The sequence below is a fragment of the Dryobates pubescens genome, chromosome Z, assembly GCF_014839835.1.
Source record: "Dryobates pubescens isolate bDryPub1 chromosome Z, bDryPub1.pri, whole genome shotgun sequence".
Classification (NCBI taxonomy): Eukaryota; Metazoa; Chordata; class Aves; order Piciformes; family Picidae; genus Dryobates; species Dryobates pubescens.
This window is the reverse complement of record NC_071657.1, coordinates 114,213,521-114,226,339: the sequence shown is the minus strand read 5'-3', so window position 1 is coordinate 114,226,339 and position 12,819 is coordinate 114,213,521. Positions and strand designations below refer to the sequence as shown.

General features: G+C 43.5%; 1 protein-coding gene across 1 annotated transcript; it reads left to right on the top strand.

Annotated features, from left to right (window-relative positions):
- The first annotated feature begins 1,924 nt into the window (after nucleotides 1–1,924).
- Nucleotides 1,925–9,509, top strand: ECHDC3 (enoyl-CoA hydratase domain containing 3). Its single transcript, XM_009900313.2, has 5 exons — nucleotides 1,925–2,056; nucleotides 2,195–2,316; nucleotides 4,483–4,580; nucleotides 7,291–7,491; nucleotides 9,017–9,509. The coding sequence occupies exons 1-5, from the start codon at nucleotides 1,926–1,928 to the stop codon at nucleotides 9,344–9,346; spliced, it is 882 nt and encodes a 293-aa protein (XP_009898615.2). The 5' UTR covers nucleotide 1,925; the 3' UTR covers nucleotides 9,347–9,509.
- The last annotated feature ends 3,310 nt before the right edge of the window (nucleotides 9,510–12,819 follow it).

Sequence of the window (12,819 nt, the reverse complement as noted above, 5' to 3'; positions counted from 1 at the left end):
ACTTACAAGAGTGGGGAGATCAGGAAGTAGGAGCACAGATTTATATTTACAAGGAACATATGCTGGACGTATGTGTATTTTATTTTAGGGTACCTACGCCTCTGTCAGAAAATGGAGCACAAACAATGGAGACTTACATGTGTGTAAAGCACTTCAATTACTAAAACTTCCCCCTTGCATTTAGGAAAGGACACATGATGAGTAGGTGGCATAAGAAAGAGAACCATGACTGGGGCATCCTGTATCTCCTGCTGGAACAGCACTGCTTGGCCTTTGGGCTCATCAGCATCTCATGGCAGATGAGATTGTTTGCCAGTTGCCTCATCCACACAGCTGCTCCTTTCCCAGGAGACTCTTACACAGCTTTTTGCCTTCTCAGATTGCAAAGTGCCTGTCCTCTAGAGACAGTAGCCAAGTCCTTTCATATTCATTTTGCTAGAGCCCAGGAACAGCACTCTTCTCATCCCTCTTAACTGGTTCTCCATTGGATGCTGCATCTGTTGTCTCTGCCCCTCATTTAGTTTGTCTTCTTGAACATGGATGACCAGAAGCAATAAACAAGATGAGCTGTGAATGTACCTGCATGTCCCTAAAGGACTTAGAATTTTAAAATAGCATTTGAATTTTAAGATCACCTCTTAAAATCACATGTGATTTTTTGTTTCTTAAATGTGTCACAGATTATAGACTGTGGAACTAGTGAAAATACCTAAAGCCTTCTGCACAATCATTTCCAAATGATGACCTCCTACTGAATAAATTATTATTAGTTCCAAGTTATGATTCCAAACACTGTAGTACTGAATTTCATCCGATGATTTTGTCTTTAAAGTGACCTCATTATTTCCAGCTGTCATCTCTGCTGTTCACGGAACTGTTTAGGTTTAAGATCTAGTCCAACCCTTAACCTACCACTGCCAAATCACCACTAAAACATGTCTCCAAACACCACATCTACACATCTGTTAAATACCTCCGGAGATGGTGACTTTGCTGGGATGTCTGTTCTAGTGCTTGGCATCCCTTCAGTGAAGAAATTTTCCCTAATACCTAACCTAAATCTCCCCTGGTGCAACTGGAGGCCATTTCCTCCTGTCCTATTGCTTGCTACCTGGGAGAAGAGAGTAAGTCCCACCTCATTACAACCTCCTTTCAAGGAACTGTAGAGAGTGATAAGGTTACTCCTGAGCTTCCTTTGTTCCAGACTAAAGCAGTTTCCTCAGACACTCCTAGGAAGGCTTGTTCTCTAGACACTGCCCTTCTCTGGGCATACTCCAGCACATCAGTGTATTTTGTGTAGCAAGAGCCCCCAAACCAAACACAGTGTTTTGAGGTGTGGCCTCACCAAGCACTGAGTACAGGGGCACAAGCAATTCCCTACACCTGCTGATACAAGCCAGGATGCTGTTGGCCTTCTTAGCCACTTTTGCACACTGCTGGCTCACATATCATACATCCCAACTTAGTGTCATGGAGAAGGTTTCTCACTATAGTCTGTATCTCCATCCTGCGGTTCTAGATGCAAACACACAGTGGAATCAGAAGAAATTACAGCAAGAGTCAACGTTTTCTAGTCCCCTCAACATCCCAGAGATACCCATTGATAAATGCTACCTTTCTACACAGTTCTTCCAGAACAAGACTGTCCCAAGAGGTCTGGACACTGAACCGTCTGGGCGGGCTTATTCTGTGCCCCGGCAGCAGACACAGGCCGTCCTTCCCCGCAGCGCTCCCCTAGACTCCTACTGCCGTGAGGACGGAGCGCTGAGAAGGGCTCGCAGCGACTCCGCTGCTCGGGCGAACCACTCACTGCCCCGTGGCGGCCGGGTCCGGAGCCCGCCCGGGCTTCGGCTGTGGCTCAGCAGGGCGGCAGGCCGCCAGCCTAGGGGTCGGTATTGAGTCGACCGCCGTGCCTGCTAGAAGCTATGGCAGCTACCAAGCTGTGGCGGGTGAAGAGGCCCCTGGCCGCGGCCTTTAGCAGCGGCACAGCGGCGAGACCCGGGCAGCCGCCCCCGCCGGAGAAGCTGACGGTCCGGCGTCAGGCAGGGGGGATCCGGTGAGGCGGCAGTCGGGGAGGCGACGTGGGGAGGAACCACCGCGGGTCCCTGGAGCAGCGACTGCGGGGATGTTTTTCGGTGGGTTGTTTGTTGTTTCTTTTTTTTTGTAAACTCCTTGTATTTAATGGCTTTCACAGCAACATAATCTTGAGCAACCCCAGGAAACGAAACGCCCTGTCGCTCTCCATGCTGCAGTCCCTCAAGGAGAACCTGCTGTACGACGTCAAAAGCAAAGACCTGCGAGTTATCATCATTTCAGGTACTGCGTCATTTAAAGCCGACGGAAGAGCAGGGGTGGGTGAGGGAAGGAGCAGAAAGGCGATAAGAAAGAATTCATACCGAAGTGTCTCCCAGAATTACAGAAAATGGGAAGGGACTTGCTTATTGTTTTTCATACAGCTGGCTTAGGACCCTGTGTAGGGTATGCTATGGACGCCTCCACCCTTCAAACTCTGCCCGCATGCTGCTCTTTTATACTCACTTCAGTTTCCACTCTCACTTGCTTTATTCCTTGAACATGCCATTAACAGTTGATTTGGGTGTTGTGATTCTGGGTCTAAGGAAAAACATTATAGAAACACGTTTCAAAATGTCTGTATTTCAGTCAGCTTATGCAGTATGTTTACACAGGCTGTGAGGTTTTGCTTTACAGAAAACCAAACAGTAGATAAAGTAATTGTAAAAAAAACATTTTAAATAAATCAAAAGCCAGGTCCTAATGGTTACCAAACTAAAGAAATAACATTCTCAGCTGCAGGGGTTTATGCAGGAACAGGTTGAGCTGATACGAGGATTTTTGCCTTTGGTGGCAGCTATAGATTGCAGTAAACAGGGCTCACATGGTTTCTTCAAGTCATGTACTCTGTTTCCTTGTTCTAAGCCAGGATCAGCCTCACTGTCTTTGTTAGCAGTTTGTGAAGACTGGTTTCAAAACTCTCCAAAGAAGGAGACACCATAATACCAGTATCAGTCACCTGTAACCTGCAGGTGTAACCCATTTTCTCTTAGCCTATTAGCGTTTTCTTTCATGCAGGTATTAACCTGTAGAGTTGTTAAGGATAGTGCAACTTGAGCTGTTCTTTTAACCCTTTTGTTCTTTTCCCCCTTACCTATTTTAAGGTATTCTTCCCTTCCAAACATCTTGGAAAAATAGCTTTGGTAATTTAGGATGCTGTTGTTTCCTGTAGGTCAAGAAAAATGTTGTGTTAGTGGACACAGATGTGAGAGTGGAAGTAAGCTAACGTCACAGGGGTCAGTTTAAATATATATTCAACATTTTAAACAGCAGGTATGAAACACTTCAGGCTCTCCTTTGGGAGTACAGTAGTCTGTGAGTTTGCCAGCACTGTTTCTTTTTGTTGCTTTTGTTTTAGTTCAAAAGGAAATTGTAAGTTCACGTTGATTTGCAATTCCCTTGCTGAGTGGAATGCAAAAGAAATCTTAAGGCAATAAAAGGCTTCTCAGGGAGTGCTTTGAGTCTTTAGCACAGACTTTGCAGTCGATTCTTCAGTGAGACACAAATGGAAATGTGATTACTTTCCACATATGTGTTGCTGATCTCATCAGCTGATTGATGTTAATTGTGTGGTTATTTCTGGATAGACTGTCACATAGGAAACAACTGCAAGGTTGTGGCTGCATAGTTGTAGCTGGAATCATCATGTCTATACAAATATCTAAAGTTCTAAAGGATTCAAAAGCATCAAATTGGCTTATTTTTTATGGAAGACATCCTCATGAAAAAAGGAAAACCTGTTGTAGATAGTGTACCTGTAAAGGCTGCTAATCTTAGCTGTTACTGGAGGCAAGCACATCCAAAGCTTACATTCACAGAAACTTGCTTTTTTGTTGGCCAAACGCTGGACATGCTTTTTGGGATTCTCTAGATGAGAGTTTCATCAGTAAAGGAGAAGATGCCCCAACAGTCTTTGTGGTTCTCTTCTTGCAGAACAGTGGGTTTGGGTTTTTTTATTTCCCCCATTGTGGCCTTGAACACCGTGACACAAAACTCGTGATGCTTATTTAGCAAAAGTTAATCATTAATGCTGGGTAAAAAAGAGACTTAACAGTATGTGTTGGTCTGAGAGGAGACCACTCCATCCTTCCTGCAGCTGACTAGTTTACATTGTACCAAGGAGCTGTTTAGAGCACTACCTTAAAAGAAACTGGACTCAGCATTGTAAAGTGTCTGATTTTTAACAGAGTTAACCTGGAATAGAACTAAAACAAGGTTTTAAAAAATGTTTTGTGAGGGTTACTGTGCTTATGTGGCAATTTCAAGTTGTTACAAAACCCAGAAAGCAATGTTTGGGAACTCTCAAAGCTCCTTTTTGACCATTGACATCTATTTACCTGACACATCAATATGCAGCTACTCCTGGTTTCTTGATAAATTCAGACTGACTTTTCCTGAAATTCTTTGCAGCTGAAGGACCTGTCTTTTGTTCTGGTCATGATTTAAAGGAACTGGCAAGTGAAGATGATGTGAAGCATCATTCCCAAGTGTTTGAAATATGTGCAGAGGTAAGCACTTCTTAGGTGCCACCTGTTTTGCCTAGTATTCAGAATAAGCAATGCTGTTGGTTTAAGGAGGGATAGCATTGCTCATGTACTAGCTAAAGGACAGACTGTTGCTCCAGGTGGCTTGCTTTTTGCTGCACTGCCATTTTCATACATGATCCTGGTGAAATTGTGTTTTACCTGAACTTCTTTACATGCAAATAAAAGGGCTAGAATGCCAATGTGCACATCTCCTATGACATGGTGTGTTGCCGAGTTTAGCCACTGTTCAAAAGATGTTACGGGTTGGAAGGGGCCTCTGGAGATCATCAAGTCCAACCCTCCTACCAGAGCAGGACCATATAATCTAGTGCAGGTCACACAGGAATGCATCCAGATGGGTCTTGAAAGTCTACAGAGAAGGAGACTACACAACCTCTCTGGGAAGCCTGTTTCAGTGCTCCATCACCCTTACAGTAAAGAAGTTCTTCCTCATGTTGAGGTGGAACTTCCTGTGCTATAGTTTACACCCACTGCCCCTTGTCCTATCACAGGGCACAAGTGTGAAAAGGCTGTCCCTTCCTTCTAGACATCCAGCCCTCATATATTTATAAACATTTATTAAATCCCTTCTCAGTCTTCTCTTCTCCTGGTCTCTCAGCCTTTCCTCATAAGGCACATGTTCCTTGCAGCTGAATATTTGGGCAATGTCTTTTGTAGAAATCTAGGGATAACCACCTTCAAATCACTTGTGATCAAATGTCCATTCCCAGCAGCAGACTAATAACTGAAGAGCAGCTTGAGTAGACACAAGTAGACAATGTGAACGTAAGAGCCGACTCACTGATTGCCCAGTCAGCAGACCATAGACATTCTGATTACAAAGGCACAGACCTGGAGGTTGGGAAATGAAAGGGAATCCTGGAGCCTTTGGAGAGAATGGCAAAATCCCCCCTTGATTCTAACAGCACTAGAATCTGATGCCTATCCTGTCCAGAGTCACCACAGAAAGTATTCTAGCTCCTTAAGTAATGATGATCTCTGTGCACATTCTCAAGCCCATATTTAACAAGTGTAAAAACCGTGTGTGAAAGTTGCCACTGAGGGGCATTCAGTGTAATTTATGAAGGAATCATACTGGAAGTTTTGCCTGGGTTTCACCTTGGTGTGCTGATCACAAAAAGGGAAGCACAAATACAGCTGAATGACGGGTTAGTCCTTCCATTAGAAAGCAGCCAGGATTCAGTAATTTAGCAGCCAGTAGTTTAAGATTAATTTTGCAGTTACAGGGTAGAATACCAGTATGCTGTCAGTGGAAAACTGAACCATGAAGCATCTGAGTCATAGAATAGGAAAGTTAGGTAGAAAAACTGTGAAACTTATTCCATATAATGTGATATCAGGAGTTGATAAATTTCTAATTTTAAGGACCAGGAGAATTTAAATTGTCCTGTATGTATATCTAGCGTTGCAGCTATACTCAGGCTTAATAAGTAGCGTAGTAACCGTAAGTTTGATTAATAAGGACAAATAGCAAAAGAATAATAGAATGTCAGCATTTAGAGTTCAAGACATGCCTAGCTTTCTCTGCGAGAATGGTGCCCTGCTGTGCAGTAAGTTTAGTAAGGGAGCATTATTACAAATAAAGAATGGTATACCCATTTTAGATGAGACCATGGAAGTCAGTGACTGAGATACTCAAAACACAATTGGACACAGTCCTGAACATCTTGTTCTATTTGGGCCTGCTTGATACAGGGGTTGTACTTGGTCATCTCAAGAGGTCACTGACAATCTCTGAAATTGCAAAGCAAGTTCAGGAAGAAATTAAATATAAGCGATGAAATAACAATTGAAGTGATCCCTTTTCTGATGTTCGTGACAGTGGTTAAGTGCTTTAAACTCAATGAGTTTCCTTAAGGGATTTAAGTTTCTCATAAATCACAACTCAGTATTGTCCTTGTGGAGGAGAAAGGTCTTACTGTCTAATAATAATGGCACTTTACAGGCAAACAGAAATAGATTAATTTAAGCTTTATTTAGGACCCTAACATACATTTTAGTTGCCAGGTAGAATAACAGACTTTTGCTTTTTGTTGCGGTCAATAGAGAGAGAAAGGTACTTTTGAGGGTTTCCAAATCAGGATTGTTTCTTCCTAAATACCAGTACTTAAGTAGAGTGGATCCTACATTAAATTACATGCCTACAACATTGTGGACTGGAATGCAAAGTAAGCCTAGAAAGACATCCAGTGATTGGGTGAGATCAACCCTGGCTTGAGATCATGCAGAAAGCAGCAAGAGGATGGTTTATTTTCTTGGGACAGAGAATTTATTGAGTCATCTTTCCATTATGAAGCAAATGAAGGTGGGGATGGTATGTCTCGGGTAGGCATCTTTCCGTAGCCAGGAACACCAGACCTGCTGTGCAGGACACCCACATTCCATGCAGATCTGACAAGTATTCCTGCCTTTAGTTCTTGTGATTTCTATTCCCACTGGAGTCAGCAGGACCAACTCATGCTACATAAACACAACTGAGCAGTTACTGGAACAGCAGTGGTTGTGTGCCTTGTGCATGAGAACAGGTTTTGCAGAGAGCTTATTTCTTTTACTAAACTCCAATTTACAAAGCTGAAAAATGCACACGGGGGGTGTGAAGCAGTTGGAAGTGTTAGCACAGCCACTGCTTAAATGTCAGGCACTGACTGACCACTTTCTTTTGTGCATGCAGGTTATGACTTTAATCCAGAAACTACCAGTACCAGTGATTGCCAAAGTAAATGGCTTGGCTACAGCAGCAGGCTGTCAGCTTGTGGCAAGCTGTGACATTGCAGTGGCAAGTGAGAAATCTCAATTTGCTACTCCCGGAGTAAACATTGGACTGTTCTGCTCCACACCAGCTGTGGCCTTGGGCAGATCTCTCCCAAGAAAGGTAGGTTTCCTTCACAGACACTCACTGTAATTCTGCAAAAAGGAGATTCCCCCTTTAGGAGTTTTAGTTCCATTGCCTAATCTTATTTTCCTGCAGTACAACATTCCATTCAAAATCCTTCATTGCAAAAGACATCCTCATAACTCTTCAGACTGTGAAAAGCAACAAAGTAACTCTTGTTCAGGGAAAGTAGGTTCCTACTGATGCGATTCCAACCAGCATGAACTCCCAACAGCAGCACACCAGCTCAGCAATCCCTTCCCTCTCCAACAGTCAGCTCTGTGCTTTAGACAACGATGTTCTCCCCTGGTGAGGAAACCCCTGCAAGTTCAGGATATCAGTCCCACCAAGTGATCATTTATTGCCAGGCAGTGATATTTCACTGCCAGCATGATCTGCATGGGTGTAGATCAAGATGCTTTAAATAGCATCTAAAACCCCCCTATATTTTCTTCATGCTTTATTTCCTACTGATGCCGACTACACATCTCTTGCTGCATAAACAATACTGTGCTCTGTAAAGCATCTGTAATGGAGAAGATTTAAAATTATGACCCAGTTGGATTCATGTGGACACTCTCCAAGCCCACCTGGGCTCTGCTGAGGTGCAGTGACTTAACTGCACAAGTCCAATTGCTGCATAAGAGTTTCAGCTTTCAATTTCCTATCCACAAGGCCATCCTGATAAAATACAGTCTGTGGGCTTCTCCCAAGTGTGGTATGATGTACAGTTATGGCTGTTTCTGAATTAGTGTTCCTGGGGCTTGTGATCACCTTTTTAAAGTGTGTGGGTTATTCTTTTTTCTGTTCCACTTTGCAAAGTAGCATGAACATTCCCTGCAGTTCTTAGGATTACTGATTTTACCTTCTATTAAATAAAGTGTTGCCATTGTTTGTAGCTACTAGAGCAAAAATACTAACAGAATCAGCTCATGTGATTCAGAGCATTGGTTGATTGCATCAGGAGTCATGGAAAAAAATTCTTATGACTATATAATATGTAATAGTCACTGAGTGTTTGGGGGATTATTTCATGTGATACCTCAAGTACAAGATCCTGGAAGCAGCAGGGAACTAAAATAAATGCAGCTGTAACATTTGAAAGTGCCCCAACCAAAATGAACACTAAGGCAGGTATTTTCAAAACCTACCATTGACACAGTGTATCTCTATTACGTGTCCAGCTTAAATAACTGATTGCAGTCACTTGTCATTGTGGACTATCCACATCTCTCTTAATTCCTACTGCAGTCAGCAAGGATTGTGGGCTTTTGAAAAGAAACCCGGCAGTGTCAGCCTAGGACAGCAGGCATCACTGGGCAGGTTTGGAAAAAAGCCAGCTTTAGGCCTAACTCTCATTGCTGAAACCTCTTAACACTTCACTGGCAGTTCAAGAGGCCAAAAGATGTAATTCTTACATTTGTCAAAAGAGAAACTTGCACTTGAAGGAGGCTGAAATTCCCCAAACAAGCCAAAGCAGCGAGGCAGTTGAACTGACATAATACAATATTTTTCTCTTATTCAGGTGGCATTACAGATGCTCTTCACAGGAGAACCTCTTTCTGCCCAAGAAGCATTAATGCATGGGCTTGTCAGCAAGGTGGTACCAGAAGACAAGCTGGAAGAAGAGACCATGAAAATCTCTCAGAAGATATGTGAAAGCAGCAAATCCATACTGGCACTGGGGAAAGCCACCTTTTACAGACAGATTACCCAGGACCTTGATACTGCTTACAAAATGACTACTCAGGTCATGGTAGACAATTTGACATTAAGAGATGGGCAGGAAGGTCTTGAAGCCTTTATTCAGAAACGCAAGCCTGTCTGGTCACACTCTCAGGATGAGAAGAAATGAATCTTATTTCTAAGCTCACCTTAGCTATGCATTATGACTCTGCACACAGCTGCCTTTGAGAAATTCATTTTTGTTCTTACTGGAAACTAAATTTCTCTTCTTGTATATGCCAAAGACACAATGAATTTATTCTAAGTATATAATAAATGCTAAAGAAAATCAAACCAAACGTTTTTTTTCATCAACTGAATTTAATCTGTGGTTTTAGAAGGGACTCTGTGCTGCAAAAATCTGTTTAATATGTCCTAGGTTACTAGGAATCACAGGTACTAAGAGTTCAGATGACCCTGCTCAGTACCTGTCTCCACAGTTGTGGATGAGAATTTCCATTTATTGTTTTTAACATGGAATTAAAGGTCTTGGACACATTCAGAGATGATGATAGTACCTAAAACAGTGGATTCCAATATTTTTAATGTGCTACAGACAAAAGCCTGTAACAGTAGTCCCTTGCTCCTTAGGAATATATTGTTTATGAACTGTATGCAATATTGCTGCCCCCTCAGCAAATCCTAGTTTTCCACTATCAGTTCAAGCATTTGTCCCAGCTTTAGAGTTTTGCTGTTGACTCCAGTGAGGCTGAGCATAGAATCATAGACTCAATAAGGTTGGAAGAGACCTCAAAGATCATAAAGTCCAGCCTGTCACCCAAGACCTCATGACTACTAAACCATGGCACCAAGTGCCACGTCCAATCCCCTCTTGAACGCCTCCAGGGACTGTGACTCCACCACCTCCCTGGGCAGCCCATTCCAATGGCTAACAACTCTCTCTGTGAAGAACTTTCTCCTCACCTCAAGCCTAAACTTCCCCTGGTGCAGCTTGAGACTGTGTCCTCTTGTTCTGGTGCTGGTTGCCTGGGAGAAGAGACCAACCCCCTCCTGGCTACAACCACCCTTCAGGTAGTTGTAGAGAGCATTGAGGTCTCCCTTGAGCCTCCTCCCTGCTAAACAATCCCAGCTCCCTCAGCCTCTCCTTGTAGGGTTTGTGCTCGAGGCCTCTCACCAGCCTTGTTACCCTTTTCTGGACACGTTCAAGAGTCTCAATGTCCTTAAATTGAGGGGCCCAGAACACAGGACTCGAGGTGTGGCCGAACTAGTGCTGCGTACAGGGGCACAATGACTTCCCTGCTCCTGCTGGCCACACTTTTCTTGATGCAGGTCAGGATGCCATTTGCCACCTTGGCCACCTGGGCACACTGCTGGCTCATGTTCAGCCAGCTGTCAATCAGTACCCCCAGGTCCCTTTCTGTTTGGCAGCTCTCCAGCCACTCCAACCCCAGCCTGTAGCACTGCATGGGGTGGTTGTGGCCAAAGTGCAGCACCCGGTACTTGGACTTACTGAATGCCATCCTGTTGGACTCTGCCCATCTGGCCAGCCGGTCAAGGTCCCTCTGCAGAGCCCTTCTACTTTCTAACCGACCAACATCTGCTCCCAACTTGGTGTCATCTGCAAATTTACTGATGACTGACTCAGTCCCCTCATCCAGATCATCAATAAAGGTATTGAACAGGCATGGAACAAGCATGGCTTGGGGATGTTTAGTTTCACAAAGGGCACGCTGCAAAACGACACACTGTGGGCTTCATCAGAAATTCTCAGTGGCAGGGTTTTGACCCAGTTGTAATTTCAGGCTGTATGTCTGTGGTTTATCACAGAATCATAGAAGTGTTAGTTGGAAAGTCCATCCTTGTGCTTAAAGCTGGGCTTTTAGCAGCACTGCAGCAGTTCATTTGTGGATTTATGTTTTTGACAACCTCCAACAACAGGGATTCAGCTGCTCCTCTGGGTGGTCTGAGCCTCAAAGCAGCATTTTTTTGGCCATTGCCCCTGTTACCTTTGTAACAATGATCAAGGAGTCACAGGCTGCAGTTAGACCATGTTTACACTCCTCTTTGCCAGACTGAATAATGCAGTTTCCTCCACTCTCCTTGTAGGTCATGTTATCTAGGTAACCAACTTGGTAGCCCTCCAGTGTACCAATTACAATTTTTCCATATCTCTTTTGTACTGTTTTTGTCAAAACTGGACTGCATTCCAAGGATGCCCTTACAAGTGCTGAGCAGAGGAGGACAAATCATTTCCCTCTATCTGATGACCACTTCCAGCCAGTCAGTATTGCTCAGTGTGCATTTTGTCTTGTGATGAGAGTGCACTTTTGGCTTGCATTCAGCCAGACATTGACTGCAAGCCTGGGTGCAGCAGGACTGGTGCTCTGCCAGCCAGATCCTAGCCTGTACTGGTGCTTGGGGTTTTCTTTCCCTGGGTGTAGAACCTTCTGTTTCTCCTTAGATTATGGATCTTTTGGGGTGAAGCCAGGCCATTTGTTGTATCAGCCATTCTCCCAATTTCACATAATTGGTGAATTTGCTGAGGATGTGTTATTGATGATGACTCTGAATGACAGCCTCAGAATCAGTCCATAGTGATGGGATGACCTTTCAGCAAAGATATTTATTCTGAAGTTTCACATAACCAAACCATGAAGACTCATCCATTTCATCCTTAACTGGGTAACTAAGAAAGACTAAGTGAGTTACTGTATAGATCAGCCTTTTTTCTTTTGTTGACAATAGAAGTAGCCTGAAGTGGCTACCTTAGACTTAGGTGTCTTAATGTGGGTTTGGTTGTGTGCCCTTGGTTCCATGTCTGTATGACTGTGTTATGATCGTAAGGAGGTTATTAATATTCAATAGGTGGGATTATTAACAAAAATATTAATAACTTGATTAATTTAAAAAATCCCATGAATATATTAATAAAACCTATTTACTGGTTAAAAATATTCGGTTGTGGAACAGATATCTCATCAGCAGGAACATGTAGCTATTTAAGCAATATGAGCAAAATTCAGAAACAACAAACAACAATTTAAACTGTAAAAAAAAAAGGGAACATCGGCAACAAAGCTGGAGATTGCCCACAAGGTGGGGGGGGGACTCTAGAATTCTCTAGGGCAACTGACCTTTAATAGATGCTTATGAAAATCAGATCTCGTAATTACTCACTGATGGTGGTACCTGGTGGTTGCTGAGGCACATTCAGGATTTATCTCTGAAGGCTTCATAGCTGAAAGCTTTGTAGAAAAGAGGTTGCTGCTGACGCTTGCAGGGCTTGTTGGCTTTGTAGCTTTGCCTATTTGGAGACATTCTTCAGCTGCAATCTTTGCAGCGGTGCTCGTTACTTCTTCCAATTAAACTGTCGCAGGGACTCTCAGCTCCTCCTGGGGTTCGTCTCTCAGTCTGGCGAGATGTGTTCATTCTGCTTGTGGGTTTTACAACACTATACAGCAAGGGGTCTTTGCAGTCTTATCTGGGTAAACAGAAAACACAGCTCAGATTCCAAGCGAGGCTTGTGATTTCTCCCAGAGCTTGGACAATTGCAAGGCAAAGTGCTGGCTCTTTGGGCTGGTACTTACAGATTTCCTGAGACAATAATGGCCAGTGACAACAAAGACTGAGAGATAAAAACCT